This window comes from Oncorhynchus clarkii, chromosome 17 (genome assembly GCF_045791955.1).
Source record: "Oncorhynchus clarkii lewisi isolate Uvic-CL-2024 chromosome 17, UVic_Ocla_1.0, whole genome shotgun sequence".
Classification (NCBI taxonomy): Eukaryota; Metazoa; Chordata; class Actinopteri; order Salmoniformes; family Salmonidae; genus Oncorhynchus; species Oncorhynchus clarkii.
Genome location: NC_092163.1, coordinates 70,331,375 through 70,353,408, shown reverse-complemented (window position 1 = coordinate 70,353,408; position 22,034 = coordinate 70,331,375). Strand labels below are relative to the sequence as shown.

Below are 22,034 nucleotides of genomic sequence, written 5' to 3'. Positions count from 1 at the left end.
GAAATATTCCATATGCACAAAAAGCTTATTTCTCTCAAATTTGGTGCACAAATTTGTTTACATCCCTGTTAGTGAGCATTTCTCCTTTGCCAATATAATCCATCCACTGAACAGGTTTGGCATATCAAGAAGCTGAATATACAGCATGATCATTACACAGGTGCACCTTGTGCTGGGGACAATAAAAGGCCATTCTAAAATGTGCCGTTTTGCCACACAACACAATGCCACAGATGTCTCAAGTTTTAAGGGGGCGTGTAATTTGTATGCTGACTGCAGGAATGTGCACCAGAGCTTTTGCCAAAGAATTTAATGTTCATTTCTCTACCATAAGCTGCCTTCAATGTCGTTTTAGAGAATTTGGCAGTACGCCCAACCGGGCTCACAATCACAGACCACGTGTGACCACGCCAGCCCAGGACCTCCACATCCGGCTTCTTCACCAGCGGGATCATCTGAGACCAGCCACCTGGACAGCTGATGAAACTGAGGTGTATTTCTGTCTGTAATAAAGCCCTTTTGTGGAGAAAAACTCATTCTGATTGTCTGTGCCTGGCTCTCCAGTGTGTTGGCCTGGCTCCCAAGTGGGTGGGCCTATGCCCTCCCAGGCCCACCCATGGCTGCGCCCCCACTCAGTCGTGTGAAATCCATAGATTAGGGCCTAATAAATGTATTTAAATTGACTGATTTCCTTATGACTCAGTAAAATTGTTGACATTTTTGCAAGTTGCGTTTATATTTTTGTTCTGTATAGTTCCATTCACGTTACTATCCAGCTAGCACATTTGGTTCCTTGGAAGTTGTGCAAACGTATATTTTTGGTTTCACATTGGTTGTGGGAACGAAGCCATATGTTTCCTGACCAGAAAACGGAGCGTTTTTTAAACATTCTGAGAACGGTAGGGAACATTTTGCCTGTTCTTGGAACATTTATATTTAGGTTGCAGGGAGCTTCTGATAATGCTTTAATCTGTTTCCTGGAAGATTTTCCTGGAAAGTTTTATTAAGGCTCTGAGAATGGAAATTATAGGTTATTTGGAGTGTTTTAATAACTTCCTTAAAACTTTCACTGAATGTTTCAATAATAATTTTAATTACACTGTTAGCTTATTTTGGGTAAAATGTTTAAAGCACAGATGGAAATGTTTTCATTAAGCATGCCAACACAATTATTTTTGTGAGATTTGAACTAGTGAAACTGGTTTCCTTGTCCTCATCCATTGAATTAGTCCACTGCACCACAAGGCTGGAGCTAGCATGCCATGTTTTTTTACACATACAAAGCTGTTTATTTTAGCCTATTCAGACAGACCCCATTTTAAAGGAAACAAGCACTCATTGAGATCAGGTGTGGCCAACACACCTACACACACTTAACAAGATGTAGTGTAGAGAGAGTTTTGTTGATGCTGAGTGTCACACCCTGATCTGTTTCACCTGTCTTTGTGCTTGTCTCCACCCCCCTCCAGGTGTCGCCCATCTTCCTCTTTATCCCCATTGTATTTATACCTGTGTTCTCTGCTTGTCTGTTGCCAGTTTGTCTTGTCTGGTCTGAGCAGTCTGGTCTGAGCAGTCTGGTCTGAGCAGTCTGGTCTGAGCAGTCTGTCCGAGTCCTGCGCCTGCCTGACTGACTCTGACCTGTTTACGAACCTCTGCCGGTCCTGAGCCTGCCTGCTGTTCTGTATCTTATTGACTCTGCCCTGGATTATGGACCTTTGACCTGACTTTTGCCTGCCCCGTTTGGGTCAATACACATCTGTGACTCTAGCTGTCTGCACCTGTGTCTTATCCTGAGTTCTGATACTGAGAACAGAATGTATGTTTTTAAATAACATTCTTAGACGTTACAAAAGTTTTCTTGTGGTTTTTATGGAAAGTTTAATGTTCTTGTAACAATTTGAGAACATTACTAAATAGAACCACGAGGAAACATGTAGGAAATGTTATGCTGAAGTAATGAAATTCCAACATGGTATGTGCTACTTGGGTAGGGTATGTGTGGCTGGTGTAGTTTGTGTACAGTGCCTTGCGAAAGTATTCGGCCCCCTTGAACTTTGCGACCTTTTGCCACATTTCAGGCTTCAAACATAAAGATATAAAACTGTATTTTTTTGTGAAGAATCAACAACAAGTGGGACACAATCATGAAGTGGAACGACATTTATTGGATATTTCAAACTTTTTTAACAAATCAAAAACTGAAAAATTGGGCGTGCAAAATTATTCAGCCCCTTTACTTTCAGTGCAGCAAACTCTCTCCAGAAGTTCAGTGAGGATCTCTGAATGATCCAATGTTGACCTAAATGACTAATGATGATAAATACAATCCACCTGTGTGTAATCAAGTCTCCGTATAAATGCACCTGCACTGTGATAGTCTCAGAGGTCCGTTAAAAGCGCAGAGAGCATCATGAAGAACAAGGAACACACCAGGCAGGTCCGAGATATTGTTGTGAAGAAGTTTAAAGCCGGATTTGGATACAAAAAGATTTCCCAAGCTTGAAACATCCCAAGGAGCACTGTGCAAGCGATAATATTGAAATGGAAGGAGTATCAGACCACTGCAAATCTACCAAGACCTGGCCGTCCCTCTAAACTTTCAGCTCATACAAGGAGAAGACTGATCAGAGATGCAGCCAAGAGGCCCATGATCACTCTGGATGAACTGCAGAGATCTACAGCTGAGGTGGGAGACTCTGTCCATAGGACAACAATCAGTCGTATATTGCACAAATCTGGCCTTTATGGAAGAGTGGCAAGAAAGCCATTTCTTAAAGATATCCATAAAAAGTGTTGTTTAAAGTTTGCCACAAGCCACCTGGGAAACACACCAAACATGTGGAAGAAGGTGCTCTGGTCAGATGAAACTAAAATTGAACTTTTTGGCAACAATGCAAAACGTTATGTTTGGCGTAAAAGCAACACAGCTGAACACACCATCCCCACTGTCAAACATGGTGGTGGCAGCATCATGGTTTGGGCCTGCTTTTCTTCAGCAGGGACAGGGAAGATGGTTAAAATTGATGGGAAGATGGATGGAGCCAAATACAGGACCATTCTGGAAGAAAACCTGATGGAGTCTGCAAAAGACCTGAGACTGGGACAGAGATTTGTCTTCCAACAAGACAATGATCCAAAACATAAAGCAAGATCTACAATGGAATGGTTCAAAAATAAACATATCCAGGTGTTAGAATGGCCAAGTCAAAGTCCAGACCTGAATCCAATCGAGAATCTGTGGAAAGAACTGAAAACTGCTGTTCACAAATGCTCTCCATCCAACCTCACTGAGCTCGAGCTGTTTTGCAAGGAGGAATGGGAAAAATGTTCAGTCTCTCGATGTGCAAAACTGATAGAGACATACCCCAAGCGACTTACAGCTGTAATCGCAGCAAAAGGTGGCGCTACAAAGTATTAACTTAAGGGGGCTGAATAATTTTGCACGCCCAATTTTTCAGTTTTTGATTTGTTAAAAAAGTTTGAAATATCCAATAAATGTCGTTCCACTTCATGATTGTGTCCCACTTGTTGTTGATTCTTCACAAAAAAATACAGTTTTATATCTTTATGTTTGAAGCCTGAAATGTGGCAAAAGGTCGCAAAGTTCAAGGGGGCCGAATACTTTCGCAAGGCACTGTACATAGGCTAGGCGTGGGAGGAAAGTGTCTGTGTGACAACATTATGTGGGACCTGAACTGAGGGTTAAGTTGAACCACCTCCGTTCTCAGCTCTGAAAAGCTGGCAGGCCTTGTGACATCACTGAGTGGAACACCCTGAGCAAACAGTGTAATGATGATGTGACGTTGGCTCAAACACACAAACTTTGACCCCATGCTTTGGACCTATTTGCATTACTTGGTATTGTAGTTGCCCAAAAAGCATAGTTTCGTGGCTTGAGTTGATTCAGAATAATTTATACCATAAACAAGTGTGTGAAACAGGTCAGATCTTGGATGTTGAAGTGACAGTTTTACTGTGTAAATAAATGAGTCACCACAAATCAAATTCAAATTTTATTGGTCACATACATATGGTTAGCAGATGTTATTGGTCACATACATATGGTTAGCAGATGTTATTGGTCACATACATATGGTTAGCAGATGTTATTGGTCACATACATATGGTTAGCAGATGTTATTGGTCACATACATATGGTTAGCAGATGTTATTGCGAGTGTAGCGAAATGCACACAGTCATTAGCAGAGAGAGACTAGCCGTTGAAGTTTATTGTTGGATGTTTTTTTAACTGAATGCCTATTTATACATATACAAGTGTCACCACGTGCACTGTATCCTGTAGATACACAACAAGACAGATAGGGGAGTAATTGTGGGATCTGTGTCAATGAAATGCCTTCTCTCTCTGCTCTAGACACCTGAGGGAGCAGACTGAGAGGACCACACACAGTGTATCATAACTGCTGCTTAAAGCATGGAGCCAGACCAATCAGAGATGAGCATCTTGGGACAATCGCCCAATGGGAAAGGTCACGACCTAGAAGATGACGCGTATGTGTCCATGAAGACCATGGCAGAGGAATTAGACACGTGAGTTTACTTCTCCTGTCCCCCCCCCCCCCCCCGCTCGAACACCTACCTCAATTATTGTTGTTAGACTATTGAATTGTTCAACAACTACCACAACTATAAAAAATCTCTGTCCGATGAGCAGCTGAGAAGGGCCAAAGACTAGGCTCAAAACAATGACTTTAGTCACAGATTACACCTGATTGGTGCGGCAGGTTATAGCGGTTAGAGCATTGGGCCAGTTTTACAAAGTTTGCTGGTTTGAATACCTGAGCCGAAAAGATGAAAACCTCTCAATGTGTGCTTGAGCAAGCCACTTAACCCTAATTTGCTCCAGTGGCGCCAACCTACTTTGGGTTGTCCCTGTAAAACAACACATTTCACTGCACCTATCTGGTGTTTATATTTTTTTTATGTTGTTGCCTCTACTGCATACCACCGAAACATTACATTGTATATTCCATTCCAATTGTTTTTGAAGGGATGCTTTGATCTTACTGTCATATAAGGGTGGTGACATTTATTTTGCCCACTGCATGCAGTGTTATGCCCAGCCCTCGTTATTCCAGTACCTTACACTGGAGAGAGTAATGGCTTTGTCCTGTGTTGTTACAGTTTGTGAATGTACCATGTGTTGCTGTCATCTATCTACCTGTGTGGAAACCAAAAGCCAAAAGCCAAGCCTGTAAATGTCACCGGTCAATACAATATATTCATCCACATTATTCCAAACACTGGTAATTAACCATCAAATACAGAGACACTGTTTGTATCACAAATGGCACCCTGTTCTCTACATATTGTGGTACTTTCCCTATCGTCCCTGGTCAAAAGCAGTGCACTATAAAGGGAATATGGTGCCATTTGGGAAGTAGAGGTCTTATACAAGGACCTCATAAAACTCTGTTTCAATTTCTGCCATTGCACATTGTGTTTGCTTGTCCTGTCCTCCTTGTGCTAAGTGTATGACATCAGTAATGAGTATGAAGTGTTTATAGAGCGGGAATGACGTCTGATTTCCTGAGTGGTGTTTGTGTTTCTAAGTGCATGTTTGCCTTGTTTCTGTCCTTCCTACGCCCCGTGGACGCTCTGTTTCCAACACAGAAATGGTACTCAAAACGTCAGGTAGGTTTCTACTTTCTACACACCGTCACACCGACAATCTCTACCTAGTAGGCCTACTGACGATGTCAAATCATTACTCACAAACAATCCTTTAAGTGAAGCATTTTTAACACTGTTTTAACAATTAACTCCCTCCTGTCTGTGTAGCTTGTGTCCCCATTTTAAGCTGCAGGTTTTGGAGACTTTCGATTGTAACAAGGTTTTTTGTTTCATCCAGGTTTGATGATCCTGATGCCATCCTGGAGAATGAGGAGTTTCTGCCCAACGGAGATGGGAGGAAGCCCATGCGCTTCACAGATGTGAGTGTAGCTGACTTCATTACCTCCACATGTACCTCAACTCAAACATCACTCCCTGGCTTTGTTCCAAGTGGGTACCCTATTCCCTATGTAGTGCACTACTTTTGACCATAGGGGTTTGTTCAAAAGAAGTGTACTATATAGGGAATAGGGTGCCACTTGGGATGCACACACTATGTGATTGGAATCTGATAAAACATCCTGCCTGTCACATTGCACTTGACAAAAAGTATGAGCTTCTAAATGTAAGAACAGCAGCCATTTTCTGCTTTACCTCAGTATTGAATGAACTGAATCTGAGATTGTTATATTTGTTTTGATCAGTTTGAGGGAAAGACGTCTTTCGGCATGTCTGTGTTCAACCTGGGGAATGCTATCATGGGCAGTGGAATTCTGGGACTGGCTTATGCCATGGCCAACACTGGCATCCTGCTCTTCCTGTAAGTCAAACCGTCAGCGATACTGTACTGTGAGTCGCTCTGAATAAGAGTGTCTGTTAAACAGTGGAGGCTGTTAGTAGGAGCTAAAGGATGAACAGCTCATTGTAATGGCTGGAATGGAAGAAATGGAACGATATTAAACACATCAAACATATATAAACCACATGTTTGGCTCTGTTCCATTAATTTCATTCCATCCATTATAATGAGCCCGTCCTCCTATTGCTCCTCCCACCAGCCTCCACTGCTGTTAAATGAGCCAAAATATAATGTAAATGTAATGTAAATGTAATGTCTAGTCCTGCCCCTTGCTTCTTAACTGTCTCCTAGTCTCTCCTTTCCCCAGGTGGCTTAGTGTTTCTTCATTCCTCACCTCATAAAACCCTGAAACCGCAAGTGACACACTGAGCACCGACACAGTAGGAGTCACACATTAGCCATTGGTCTGTTGCTAGTCGCACTGCCTCTGCCAGCTTGTTGTGGTGTGATCTCCCTTTGCCTAAGCAGTGAGCCTGTGGAGAACGTACTCCCCAGTCCCAGTGATAGCCTTTAGGCTGCACATAGATACCACACAGTGGAAAGGGCTGGAGTGGGAGTTGAAAATAGCCACAATCTTCGCTTGCAGGAGGGAGCTGAGACGATCAGAAATGCTCTCTGCCCAGAGGCCTAGCCTGCCTGCTTCAAGAGGGATGCTGGGCCAGGATGGGGTGAGAAGGGGCCAGGGTGGAGCTGGGGGGTCTGTGGTGAGGTGGTCCACACTATCCTCTCCCTCCCATCCTCCCCCATTGCTCCAACTCTTGTTCCCGCCCCTGTGAACACAAGCAGACCCTAGAAAGGCTACAGCCCAGAATAGCCCCGCCTTCCAGTCCCCACTCCCCCCCTCCATTCATGTGACGCTGTGTTGGTTTGTTTAGCTGCAGGGAGCAGGACTTCAGTCACAACTCTGCATGGGAACACAACCTATTCTATAGATTCTAAAGAGTTTCTCCTCTAAAGATGGATCAACAGCAGAACCCTTCCTTAGAGCTCACGGTCACCTGACGCATCATCACCATCGCCATGGTGATTGTTATCATCTTTGTTGCAAATTTTGTCCCAATGACATGGTGCTCATGCTGAACTTGTGCTTTTCCACAAAGACTAATGTCAATCAAGGTCACCTTTGAGAAGCTTTGGTGAATGAAGAAACCCTTGGACCTGAAAATAAATGTTACCAAGTAACTAAGCTGTCTTCATGAAGGCTTTCTTCTTTATGAACCTACTAGGAATTGTTGTAGTGAGATTGTAGTGAGATTGTAGTGAGATTGTAGTGAGATTGTAGTGAGATTGTAGTGAGATTGTAGTGAGATTGTAGTGAGATTGTAGTGAGATTGTAGTGAGATTGCGGCAAAGAAAACCTATTGTTTAAGTCTCTAATGCAGCTTTTATGAAAGAAATCCCATTAACAGAGGCATTTCTCTGGCTGTGTGACTTCAGGTTATTGTTCAACAGCTTCAGATAGATGTATTTGTTAGAAGCAGGAATCAATTCACATGGATTTGTTTGTCTGTATTCTGACCCAAGGATGTTTCTTCCCATCCAAGTATAGTATTACCGACTTTGGACTCTTAGGCATGTCTTCTGGTAAAAGTAAGTCTCGATTCCTGTAGCAAACAAAATGTGATTACATTTCAAGTCATTGGTCCAAGTCCTTTCTTTTCCCATGGAAAAACTGACTATTTTATATTGAACAACTATATTGTAGATTTGTGGCATTGTTGGTGTGACCGACGCAGAACCTTCTTTGTGTCTCAATGGTAACCTACTGTAACTCAAGATAGAAAACCCCCATTTCTCAAAAGAACTAGGAGACCCAAATATAAGTTATCTGCCTCCTCAGCACATGGGAGCCGTTTCAGGGCTCCCCGCCACGTCCCTTGGGAATGCCATACACCTTAGCAGTCCTCAGGGGACGTGGGGGGGGGAGCCCTGAAACCAGTCCCATTCGCCTTGCAGGAGTGATATGTCATGATCTTCCATGATGCATCACTTAGCGTTTCCATGATGCCTTACTCAAGTTTTGAGTTTTAGTCGTATGTATGGGATACACCTGGTATACACCATCCAACGAAATGCTTACTTGCAGGTTCCTTCTCGACAATGCAACAAGAATATGAAATAAAATATAAGAATAAGAAGATAAATGAAATGGTTCAGTAAAGTATAATAAACATTTTAGCATAAGTATAATAGAGGATGGAACAATTTATAGTCCAGCATTTACACGTGTTTTGTGGGATGGGGGGGGGGGGGGGGGGGGGGGCGGCATGTCCAGCATCACTCAGCGTTTCCAGGATTTCTTTCTCAGCATCACTCAGCATTTCCATGGTGTCTTACTCAGCATCACTCAGCGTTTCCATGATTTCTTACTCAGCATCACTCAGCATTTCCAGGATTTCTTACTCCGCATCACTCAGCATTTCCATGATTTCTTAGTGTCACTCAGCGTTTCCAGGGTTTCTTACTCAGCATCACTCAGCATTTACATAATCTCTTAATCAGCATCACTCAGCATTTACATAATCTCTTACTCAGCATCACTCAGCATTTACATAATCTCCTAATCAGCATCACTCAGCATTTACATAATCTCTTAATCAGCATCCCTCAGCGTTTCCATGATTTCTTACTCAGCATCACTCAGCGTTTCCATGATTTCTTACTCAGCATCACTCAGCATTTCCATGATTTCTTACTCAGCATCACTCAGCGTTTCCAGGTTTTCTTGCTCAGCATCACTCAGCATTTACATAATCTCTTAATCAGCATCACTCAGCATTTACATAATCTCTTAATCAGCATCACTCAACGTTTCCATGATTTCTTACTCAGCATCACTCAGCATTTCCATTATTTCTTAATCAGCATCACTCAGCATTTACATATTCTCTTAATCAGCATCACTCAGCATTTACATAATCTCTTAATCAGCATCACTCAGCGTTTCCATGATTTCTTACTCGGCGTCACTCAGCATTTCCATGATTTCTTAATCAGCATCACTCAGCGTTTCCATGATTTCTTACTCAGCATCACTCAGCATTTACATAATCTCTTAATCAGCACCACTCAGCGTTTCCATGATTTCTTAATCAGCATCACTCAACGTTTCCATGATTTCTTACTCAGCATCACTCAGCATTTCCATTATTTCTTACTCAGCATCACTCAGCGGTTCCAGGTTTTCTTACTCAGCATCACTCAGCGGTTCCAGGTTTTCTTACTCAGCATCACTCAGCATTTACATAATCTCTTAATCAGCATCACTCAGCATTTACATATTATCTTAATCAGCATCACTCAGCATTTACATAATCTCTTAATCAGCATCACTCAGCGTTTCCATGATTTCTTACTCGGCATCACTCAGCATTTCCATGATTTCTTAATCAGCATCACTCAGCGTTTCCATGATTTCTTACTCAGCATCACTCAGCATTTACATAATCTCTTAATCAGCACCACTCAGCGTTTCCATGATTTCTTACTCAGCATCACTCAGCGTTTCCATAATCTCTTAATCAGCATCATTCAGCATTTCCATGATTTCTTACTCAACATCACTCAGAATTTCCATGATTTCTTACTCAGCACCACTCAGCGTTTCCCATAGCAGTAACAACAGAGTGGGAAACCAACCATTGAGCAGCTCATACTCGATGCCGTGGTCTCATTCACCGGCTTTTGTGACTCATGGAGGAATGGCCACATAGGCCTACATACACAAGGCCCTGCTCTTTTGGTGGTCAGTGGAATGTCAGGGCTTAACCTCTGTGCCCACGCTGACTGTGGCCAGATGCTAGGATCTCACCTCTGCTGTGGTCAGTAGTCAAGGGGCCTCCATCTGGCTGTAGGGGCCAGACTCTGAGGTCTGGGAAAGGTGATGGCATCGAGAGCGCCCTCTGACCCTCCAGGAATGCTGATCGAAGGGGTCAGTGTTCTGTAGGCGGACTGCGACTCCGCTCTGCGCTCCCTTTGGCACAGGGGCATAAGGGGAAGAGCAGTAGTGGGAAACACTGTTTCTCAGAGTATTACAATAGACCAGGATGGCTGGACGCAGACTTACGTCCTTTATTAACCCCCCCCCACACATAGCTCCTAAGTTCTTACCCCCGACATGATTTTCTCAGACTGTTGGCAACATCATACAGCATTAGCTTTTTCATGACATTGAGAGTCTGCTGAGAAAGCGCTTGCCTTTATTAACTGTCTGTACTTGATCCTTTAGATCAAATGGCTACAGTTGGACATTACAGTTGGTGGTTAGCCAGCCAAAGTTGGCTGTGTTCTAGCTGTACTTTTTCACTGTTCATCCTAGTAATCCCATCATGATACAATTTAATGTATTTCAGTAAAACCTTTAAATGTTTATTTTTGGAATTATACCCAGACAATTGTAATCTCAAACTGTAATTTATTTTGTTCTATTGGCTCCTAGTCAAGCCACTAAGTGCAGTGCTTGTCGTAGAAATGTGTGTGTTTGTACTGTATTAGTACATATTGTCAGAAAGGAGTTCACTTCCACAGTCAATAATGAGCTTGCTCAACTAAAGACCTTTCACTGCATTGAAATTAGGTATTGATGTGTTTATCATGTACTCTTTCTATCTCTCCTCCCAGGTTTCTTCTGACTGCTGTGGCGGCTCTGTCCTCCTACTCCATTCACCTGCTGCTCAAATCCTCTGGCATTGTGGGTAAGCTGACCCTCGTCTTCAGTGGACCTCATGCTTGAATGGTGCTTGTGTAGCTATGTGTACTGTAGTTATACATACACATCATTGTTTGATCCAGTGGCAACACTCCAGGACGTAGGGGTGTGTGACACTATTGCTGAACCATTGCAAGGAGATGACGGTACTACATATGTTGGGCTGCTGCTGTGTCCAGTCACAGGGACAGGGCCAAATGGAGAAAAAGTGATGGCTGGCATAATTACCGTTTTAGCATTCGCATGTCTTGATTGCAGCTTGTATAGATTAGCTTGGGGAAGTAATGTGCTATTACAATGTAATGGATCCCCAATGGCCCAGCATTAAGGATGTTGACACATGTTTATATATTGTTGTGCGTTTATATTCCGGTATAGGGGCCTAGTATGGAAATAGAGGCCTGGCATGGGAATATTAACTTCTGTAGATTAACCTGTAGATTCTACACGGACTATATAACTAAGTGTGGTTTGATTTACTACCTGGGTGTCCCCCTGTAAAGCTGTGTAATGATGATGTTGCATAACCCTCTTCCTCTTCCAGGAATCCGAGCTTATGAACAACTAGGCTATAGAGCCTTTGGCACCACAGGCAAGATGGCCGCCGGTATCGCCATCACACTACAGAACATCGGAGGTGAGAGGACACTGTGGTCACTGGTCTAGTTTGTCTCAACAATACACATCTGTGTGTATTTGTAGTGGCTATAGTGTTATGATGAATCACAAAGCTCAGCAGTAGACAGGCAGGCAGACTGTTTGGTCTTCCTGTTCACTTGGAGTTCAGGCCTTCACATTAGCCCCCCACCCCATTCTCCATATTTATATAGTACTAGTAATACAGCTCTAGCCCTCACTGTCTCTCTCTCTTTCTGTGTGTGTGTATATATGATATGGCAGTGTATTAAGGAGCTCAGGCCAGCTGTCCAGTTAGCTAACAGCTGCTGCCTTGGTTACGAGGTGGTGTGTTGGCGTTGGCAGTATGTTGGCTGCCTGCCTTCCTGCGTGGTCGGATCCCTAGCTTTGACTGAGGCACAGGCAGCACCAGCCAGCACCAACCAGCCAGCCATGTTACCATTGTGTTTCTTACTGTAGCAGTGAAGTGAAGTGTCTCCTTGTACCACACAGAGAACACATAACACAAAGTACTGTCTGAGAATCATGAATCAGGTTATTTTAGGTCAAGGCGAGGAGTTACACATAGAGAGTAAGAATAGAATAGGAACAGTTTGATAAAATTCAGAATGTAAACATTAATTACATGGACAATGCATGGTCACTTATTCAGTTGGATGTGAGGGCACATGAGGGAATAACCACTTAATAACACATGAGCAGTGCACAATTGGCCCAGCGTCGTCCAGGTTTGGCAGGTGTAGGCCGTCATTGTAAATAAGAATTAGTTCTTAACTGACTTGCCTAGTTAAATAAAATTTCAATAAAGTAAAATAAAAATGTGCTGAAATGAGGACACATTATGAAGATGAGGATATGTTCTGAAATGGGGGAAAACGTTCATTTGCTTTGAGAACTGTTGAATAGCTTTTCATGTTTGTAAATCATTTTAATAATTCATGCCTTTAGAAAATCTCTTTCCACACTGTGCAGTTTGTTCTTTTCTAGACGTCTGTACGTCTGTCTTTCCACAGGTGAATGTTCTATGTGGTGACTGAGTGAGTCACCCATATGTGAAGGTGTTAGCTACGTCTTGATTAAATGTCACTGACTGTGTCACTCAGAGTTTCTGTCGGTCTCTACTTCTCACAGCCATGTCCAGCTACCTGTACATCGTCAAGTCTGAGTTCCCATTGGTCATCCAGGCCTTCAGTAGGGCAGACCCCATGGCTGAGTGAGTACTATTTTTGGTCTGTCCACTAGATCTAACATGTCTCTACATTCCAGGCCCACAGTAGGCAAATGTTGAACATAGAAAATGCAAGAGTAAAGTGGATGTGATTCCTAATTTTGCATGTAAGTGAGACATGTTTGTTCTATAAAGTATATCGGAATGTTCCACAACGTTGTTCCCTGCTAAACGCCCAGATGAAGGCCCTTTCTGCCTGTGGAGCTCTAGCTGGTAGCTTTGCATGGACCCTGGTTCACCTGGCATTGCCTCGTATTCCAGGTGAGAGGTGGGGCAGGGGTGGGAGCCTGCTGTCTGCTAGACAGAACAGAGAGGATTGTCAGGAATGGCTAGCACACGTCTCTTCGACCACCCATGTGGTGGTGACAACGCCTCCAAACAGAAGTGTTGTGGTGTTGATGCGGGGAGTGGTGTGTTGGGCACCCCTACAGTCCCTGGCTGTCTGAAGTGGTTTCCTGCACTGCTTCTCCCTCTGGCTGGATCTAAAAACAAACCCTGGACTGGACACGACAGGGAGTGCAGAGAGCTGAGCCCTGTCCTGCCCTACCCAGCCAGTCAGCCAGCCAGCCAGGCTGCTTTGGAAACATCACAGCTCCCTTCTCTATTAGCCTGGCCAAAGGGCTCAGCCCTGCATCAAAGCACACTGGCTGTAGTTGACACGGGGGAGTTGAATACATGAAAGAAATGTACAGTAGTGCAGCCAGAAGAGCAGTGAAAATTACTCATATTTATCTCAATGGTGTTGGCCTCCTGACAAATGGAGGTGAGATGAGACGGCTTCTCCGTCCGTCCTCTGTGCTCTGGCTTAGAGCCCTCTGTTATCCAGCTAGTCTGATGCTCAGACCATGTGTCTCAGTGGGTTTCTGTGTGTCCTGTAGCTAAGTGATTGTAGTGTGTTGAACTGTTGTTATGGGTGTGCGTTTCATTTCTGGGAGAGTGCAGGTATTTCTCCATGGGGATATTAGAGTTCTCTGAAGGCCTGTCATCACCCTTTGTTGTTGATGAGGAGGGGTGTGACAGGGTCAGATTGTGACGTGTGTGTGTGTGTGTGTGTGTGTGTGTGTGTGTGTGTGTGTGTGTATTTGGGGAAGGATCAAACACATATCAAGCAAACACACATACACACATTCTCAGGTGACAGCTGAGAGCTGTCTGGACTGGGGGGGCAGCCTCAGTTCAGGTCACACTAAAGGACAGGTCAACTCAGGCACAAACACATAGACAGGAAACTTTATGTCCAGACATTTAAACAGTACATACACAACAGTATGCATACACAACAGTACACACACACACAACAGTACGCAAACACAACAAGTATGCACACACAACAGTACGCACACAGAACAGCATGCACACAACAGCATGCACACACCCATACTTCTTTAGCTCCCTCTATACATACATGGTCAGTACATCATATTCTCTGGTTTCAGGTGCTTTTACATTTGTGGAGTAAGGGTTTGTTTATGGCCCAAGGTTATTAAAATAGAAATGGGTTTACAGTGATTCATACAGTGTGTCTGATTGGATAAGTGCCTGTCACTCACTCTCACACAGAATAGTAGAGGGCTACATATGAAGGAAGAGGATAGTAGAGGGCAACATGAAGGACGAGGATAGTAGAGGGCAACATGAAGGAAGAGGATAGTAGAGGGCAACATGAAGGACGAGGATAGTAGAGGGCAACATGAAGGAAGAGGATAGTAGAGGCTACATATGAAGGAAGAGGATAGTAGAGGCTACATATGAAGGAAGAGGATTGTAGGGGCTACATGAAGGAAGAGGATAGTAGAGGCTACATATGAAGGAAGAGGATTGTAGGGGCTACATGAAGGAAGAGGATAGTAGAGGGCTACATCTGAAGGGAGAGGATTGTAGGGGCTACATCTGAAGGAAGAGGATAGTAGAGGGCTACATCTGAAGGAAGAGGATAGTAGAGGGCTACATCTGAAGGAAGAGGATAGTAGAGGGCTACATGAAGGAAGAGGATAGTAGAGGGCTACATCTGAAGGAAGAGGATAGTAGAGGGCTACATATGAAGGAAGAGGATAGTAGAGGGCTACATATGAAGGAAAAGGATAGTAGAGGCTACATATGAAGGAAGAGGATAGTAGAGGGCTACATCTGAAGGAAGAGGATAGTAGAGGGCTACATATGAAGTAAGAGGATAGTAGAGGGCTACATGAAGGAAGAGGATAGTAGAGGGCTACATCTGAAGGAAGAGGATAGTAGAGCCTACATATGAAGGAAGAGGATAGTAGAGGGCTACATATGAAGGAAGAGAATAGTAGAGGGCTACATATGAAGGAAGAGGATAGTAGAGGCTACATATGAAGGAAGAGGATAGTAGAGCCTACATATGAAGGAAGAGGATAGTAGAGGGCTACATCTGAAGGAAGAGGATAGTAGAGGGCTACATATGAAGGAAGAGGATAGTAGAGGGCTACATCTGAAGGAAGAGGATAGTAGAGGGCTACATATGAAGGAATAGGATAGAATGTACAGTACAGTATATACGAAATCATAGGCAGCTGGATAGAACATAAGGTAAGGTACTCTTCCTCAAAGACAGAGCAGGAGATGGACAGGTGGATCAAAAGTGGGATTGACACAGGGTCAAGACCCCCCCACCCCCACCTCCTGATCTCTAATAAAACATGATCATAAAGATTAAAATGCCATGAAAGGTCATGGCCTGTGCTTCCTGCTTCCTAGGGGCTCTCTAAAGTTTCTCCAGCCTTCCTCCCCACACAAGAGCAGACGCGCCCACGTACAGTGGGGCAAAACAGTATTTAGTCAGCCACCAATTGTGCAAGTTCTCCCACTTAAAAAGATGAGAGGCCTGTAATTTTAATCATAGGTACACTTCAACTATGACAGACAAAATGAGAAAAAAAATCCAGAAAATCACATTGTAGGATTTTTTATGAATTTATTTCTCATCTTTTTAAGTGGGAGAACTTGCACAATTGGTGGCTGACTAAATACTTTTTTGCCCCACTGTACATGCACACACTCACACAGAGGGCAGCGCATTCGCACACTGTATTCCGTAGGCCAGCCCTGTTTGTTGTATGGCCTGGCTCACAGAGAGTGTTAAGAATAACAGGTTTAGCAGCTTAACCAGAGACCCTCTGATACCCAGGCTTTAGAAGAAAATATGCTGTAGTCTATAGGCAGTGACGGTTCTAGCTTGTATGGCTCCCTTCAGCACCATTCTATACTAACTGTCATTTTTATTCAGACATTTGGAACAACGCAAATTAATAATCATAACATTTACAATTATATAAATAAACTCAGCAAAAAAAGAAACGTCCTCTCACTGTCAACTGCGTTTATTTTCAGCAAACTTAACATGTGTAAATATTTGTATGAACATAAGATTCAACAACTGAGACATAAACTGAACAAGTTCCACAGACATGTGACTAACAGAAATTTAATAATGTGTCCCTGAACAAAGGGGGGGGGGTTCAAAATCTAAAGCAACAGTCAGTATCTGGTGTGGCCACCAGCTGCATTAAGTACTGCAGTGCATCTCTTCATGGACTGCACCAGATTTGTCAGTTTTTGCTGTGAGATGTTGCTCTTCGCTGGCCATGGCAGAACACTGCCATTCCTGTCTTGCAGGAAATCACTCAGAATGAGCAGTATGGCTGGTGGCATTGTCATGCTGGAGGGTCATGTCAGGAGGGTCATGTGGAGGGTCATGTGGGTCATGTGAGCCTGCAGGAAGGGTACCACATGAGGGAGGAGGATGTCTTCTCTGTAACGCACAGCGTTGAGATTGCCTGCAATGACAACAAGCTCAGTCCGATGATGCTGTGACACACCGCCCCAGACCATGACGGACCCTCCACCTCCAAATCGATCCCACTCCAGAGTACAGGCCTCGGTGTAACGCTCATTCCTTCTATGATGAACGCAAATCCGACCATCACCTAAAAAAAGAAACGTCCCTTTTTCAGGACCTTGACATTCAAAGATAAAAGCAGTGAGGGGACGTTTAGTTTAGCTTGTTCCCTTGATGTTAATGTTACTAGCTTGTTTCCTTGGTGTTAATGTTACTAGCTTGTTTCCTTGGTGTTATTGTTACTAGCTTGTTCCCTTGGTGTTATTGTTACTAGCTTGTTCCCTTGGTGTTAATGTTACTGGCTTGTTTCCTTGGTGTTAATGTTACAAGCTTGTTCCCTTGGTGTTAATGTTACTAGCCTGTTTCCTTGGTGTTAATGTTACTAGCTTGTTCCCTTGGTGTTAATGTTACTAGCCTGTTTCCTTGGTGTTAATGTTACAAGCTTGTTCCCATGGTGATAATATAAGTAGCGTGTTCCCTTGGTGTTAATGTTACTAGCTTGTTCCCATGGTGATAATATAAGTAGCGTGTTCCCTTGGTGTTAATGTTACTAGCTTGTTCCCTTGGTGTTAATGTTATTAGCCTGTTCCCTTGGTGTTAATGTTATTAGCCTGTTCCCTTGGTGTTAATGTTATTAGCCTGTTCCCTTGGTGTTAATGCTATTAGTCTGTTCCCTTGGTGTTAATGTTATTAGCCTGTTCCCTTGGTGTTAATGTTATTAGCCTGTTCCCTTGGTGTTAATGCTATTAGCCTGTTCCCTTGGTGTTAATGTTATTAGCCTGTTCCCTTGGTGTTAATGCTATTAGCCTGTTCCCTTGGTGTTAATGCTATTAGCCTGTTCCCTTGGTGTTAATGTTATTAGCCTGTTCCCTTGGTGTTAATGCTATTAGCCTGTTCCCTTGGTGTTAATGTTATTAGCCTGTTCCCTTGGTGTTAATGTTACTAGCTTGTTCCCATGGTGATAATATAACTAGCTTGTTCCCTTGGTGTTAATGTTATTAGCCTGTTCCCTTGGTGTTAATGTTATTAGCCTGTTCCCTTGGTGTTAATGCTATTAGCCTGTTCCCTTGGTGTTAATGTTATTAGCTTGTTCCCTTGGTGTTAATGTTACTAGCTTGTTCCCAGGGTGATAATATAACTAGCTTGTTCCCTTGGTGTTAATGTTATTAGCCTGTTCCCTTGGTGTTAATGCTATTAGCTTGTTCCCATGGTGATAATGTTATTAGCTTGTTCCCTTGGTGTTAATGTTACTAGCTTGTTCCCATGGTGATAATATAACTAGCTTGTTCCCTTGGTGTTAATGTTATTAGCCTGTTCCCTTGGTGTTAATGTTACTAGCTTGTTCGCATGGTGATAATATAACTAGCTTGTTCCCTTGGTGTTAATGTTATTAGCCTGTTCCCTTGGTGTTAATGCTATTAGCCTGTTCCCTTGGTGTTAATGTTATTAGCCTGTTCCCTTGGTGTTAATGCTATTAGCCTGTTCCCTTGGTGTTAATGTTATTAGCCTGTTCCCTTGGTGTTAATGCTATTAGCCTGTTCCCTTGGTGTTAATGCTATTAGCCTGTTCCCTTGGTGTTAATGCTATTAGCCTGTTCCCTTGGTGTTAATGCTATTAGCCTGTTCCCTTGGTGTTAATGTTATTAGCTTGTTCCCTTGGTGTTAATGTTACTAGCTTGTTCCCATGGTGATAATATAACTAGCTTGTTCCCTTGGTGTTAATGTTATTAGCCTGTTCCCTTGGTGTTAATGTTATTAGCCTGTTCCCTTGGTGTTAATGTTACTAGCTTGTTCCCATGGTGATAATATAACTAGCTTGTTCCCTTGGGCAGCTGCAGCAGCAGGACATGGCCGAGCAAGCCTGAGGTGTTTCACATAGACACTGTTGTGGCGAGACTTATTAAAAACCAATTAGATGTTAGGAATGGTTCTCTCAGACTGGGGTGAACAGTTGCTGGCCCTCAACCTGTCCCAAGCCACCATGTGATCTGACCATGGGGTCACCCTGTGTCCAACATTCTCAGCGCTGAGAATGCAACGTGACACATCTCAATGCCTGTTGACGTGCACATGGAGACCGTTATGCATTATTAGTGGCTATTTAGAAGCCTCAAATCCGTCTGGATCACGTATGTTATGATGTAGCAGACCTCCCAGATGAGGATAGAGCATATAGAGAGCACCGTCCTTGCCTGTGTTTGGCTGGAGGCAGGGAGCTCGTACTGGTGCTCAGGCCAAGGCCATGTGGAAGGAAAATATGCTTGGGTGGAAAGTATGTGTGGGGTGGGTCCCTATATGCTACTCTTATTGGAACTATCAACACCCATGTAAATCAATAGCCTTATATAAGAGAGTGCTTCAGACCCCCTGTGCCAGATGAAAGAGCAATGTCACGCAGAAACAATAGTCAGAAATAGACATATTTCCCCAATAAGCCCAACAGGCGTTCCACTGTAAACCTAGCCTGGCTCTTACATAATAGACCAGAGCAGAACTATTAGACAGACTATATTCTGACTCTCTGGCAGTGACTCAATCAATCAATCAGAACATTTAGTGTGGTGTTATGCAATTTCCTCTCTAATACTGTAAGTTATCTCCCTTCTCTCTCTCTCATGTACACAACATGCATGCACATACTTTGGCAGGGGTGATGTCAACGAGGTGGGCTGAGTTGTTTGGTCCAAGCACTTCCCCAAAAGTTGCCAATTGACAAACGGACAGCTGAACTCCAATGGGGGATCATACATGGGGCGATAGACACCAATATAAATTTGGTGCACCTAGAGCCAAGCGTTTAGGAAGGTTGTCTGTTTTGTTTTTTGTCAGAAGTAGCCAAGCTAGCCATCTAGAAGACCAGAAAGAACTGTACGGACAGGCTTTTCATCCATACATAGGGCCTTCAGAGGGGGTTGTGCTCTGTTGACAATGAGGGGGATCTTGTCCTTATAAACACTCTCTGTTTTTTCTTACATGAGCACAGTGGTGCATGATTACTGAGGGTTGAATGTTCATGTGCTGACTCAATAAAGGGGATTTTAACATTCTCTCTCTCTGCCTGTCTCTCTCGCTCTCTCTGTCTCTCTCGCTGCCCCCCTCTCTCTCTCTCTCTCTCTCTCTCTCTCTCTCATTCATATATATATATATATCGCTCTTAGTTTGTGGTACCTGAATGGGAACTACCTGGTGATCATGGTCTCCATTAGCGTGATCCTTCCTTTGGCCCTGATGAAGCAGCTGGGTGAGTTGCACCTCTTCTTCTCCCTTCCAACCTCTTTGTTTTCCCGCAAAATAACAGCAAGCTCATATGTAACACTAACCACGTAATAAACCTGGGTTGTCCACAACACACAACTGAATACTGTGTTAGCTAACTAAGCTAAAGGCCAGCCATTAGGCTCTGGGAGCTAACATGAATCTTCGGATCTCAGGCAAGGCTAGTCATCAAGAGAGTGTAGTTCAATGAACCACCTCCACTACATAAGGACATATGCACAGCTGTCCTGCTGGGCTAGGTCTTATGAAAGCCTCAGATAGCTTTACATTAGGTTATAACAGGTACATGTGGTTAGATGTGAGAGCTACACTCTTTCTGAAGCAAGGTGGAGGTGAAGGTGGAGGAATACCGCAGGGTGTATTAAGGCTTCTATTGCCGTGTGGAGGTCCTGACAGCATTGTCAACTCTCCTGGGTCACATAGCAGCCAATCAGACCCTCACACCGCTCCTGCTCTCCTGGCCCGGTATTGGTTCTGCCGTGGAAACGGTAGGGACCCAATTAGCCTCCTATGTCTCTATGGAGCCCAGAAACACAGAGTCGTAGACGACCAAGTCAACACTAACACAGATGAGATGCTGCATTGTGGTGCGGTTACACACACACACACACACACACACACACACACACACACACACACACACACACACAGTGCAACACAATGTGTGTGTTGCACTGGCAATCATGATTGGTCCACGCCCCTGCAGCACACTGATTACATTTTAAGAAATGAAGCGCAGCAATCTCCTCCTGTCACTGGTACTCATTTCCATGTTAAAGGCATGTAATTGGATGTGGTCTTTCCACCATTAGTAGCCTACATCTAGTGTGACCACCAAACTTAAACAGCTCACAATTCTATTCTATTATTTCTAATATGTCATTGTTTTGTGCTCTACAGGCTACCTGGGCTATACCAGTGGTTTCTCCCTTAGCTGCATGGTCTTCTTCCTCAGTGCGGTACGTTTGTTTCTTCACTCTCCTCTCCCTCCTCTCCTCCCTCTCCCCCTTCTCTCATTCCTCTCTCCTCCCTTTGCTTCCTCGCCTCCTCCCTCCCTCGTTCATCTCATTCCTCTCCCTTCCTCTCATAGACTGAGTCATCTAATCATAAGAAATAGCTTTTCTGAGCTCCATAATACTCCCTCTCCTTCCTCCCTCATCCCTCCTTCATATCTCATACTCATGTCTATTCCCTGTGTGTGTATGACACTGATCTCAGACATGTTGCTGTGTTGCTTGATGTGTATCCTACCTCTCTCCTCCTCCTATTCCAAGTCCCTCTATCTCTCCTCCCCTCCTCTTCCTCCTCCTCCCCCTCTCTCCCTCTATCCCTTCTCCTCCTCCTCCTCTCTCTCTCTCTCTCCCTCTACCCATCCTCCTCCTCCTCCTCCTCTCTCCCTCTATCCATCCTCCTCCTCTCGCTCCCCCCCATCTCTCCTCTCCCTCCTCCTCTTCTCTCTCTCCTATCTCTCCTCTCCCTCTCTCCCTCCCCCTTCTCCTGTCTCGCTCCCTCTATCCCTTCTTCTCCTCCACTATTTTCTCTCTCTCTCCCTCTCTCCCTCCCTCTCCCTCTATCCATCCTCCTCTCTCTCTCCCATCTCTCCTCCTCCTCTCTCTCCCTCTATCCCTCCTCTCCCCTTTTCCCTCCTCCTCTCATTCTCCTCTCTCCCCCTCTATACCTCCTTCTCCTCCTCTCGCTCTTCCTCTATCCCTCCCCCTCCTCCTTCTCTATCCCTCCTCCTCCCTCTCTATTTCTCCTCCGCCCTTTTCCTCCTCTTTTCTCTCTCCCTCTTCCCCCTTCTCCTCCTCCTCCTCTCTCTCCCTCTTCCCCCTTCTCCTCCTCTCAATTTAAATTCAATTGAAGGGGCTTTATTGGCATGGGAAACATAAGTTTA

At 44.0% G+C, this 22,034-nt stretch overlaps 1 protein-coding gene across 5 annotated transcripts in view; it reads left to right on the top strand.

The window, feature by feature from the left end:
* Positions 1 to 22,034, top strand: part of LOC139371340 (sodium-coupled neutral amino acid transporter 3-like) — a 64,345-nt gene that overhangs the window by 29,168 nt on the left and 13,143 nt on the right. For 2 of the 5 annotated variants that reach the window (XM_071111685.1, XM_071111684.1), the window contains exons 2-11: positions 356 to 491; positions 4,377 to 4,552; positions 5,636 to 5,656; positions 5,874 to 5,955; positions 6,280 to 6,395; positions 11,055 to 11,128; positions 11,687 to 11,779; positions 12,910 to 12,991; positions 20,023 to 20,105; positions 21,041 to 21,099. In XM_071111685.1, coding sequence (XP_070967786.1) covers positions 4,437 to 4,552; positions 5,636 to 5,656; positions 5,874 to 5,955; positions 6,280 to 6,395; positions 11,055 to 11,128; positions 11,687 to 11,779; positions 12,910 to 12,991; positions 20,023 to 20,105; positions 21,041 to 21,099 — 726 coding nt within the window. In that variant the 5' untranslated portion in view covers positions 356 to 491; positions 4,377 to 4,436. The remainder of the gene's footprint in view (positions 1 to 355; positions 492 to 4,376; positions 4,553 to 5,635; positions 5,657 to 5,873; positions 5,956 to 6,279; positions 6,396 to 11,054; positions 11,129 to 11,686; positions 11,780 to 12,909; positions 12,992 to 20,022; positions 20,106 to 21,040; positions 21,100 to 22,034) is intronic. The other 3 variants (XM_071111683.1, XM_071111687.1, XM_071111686.1) reach the window with 3 other exon arrangements.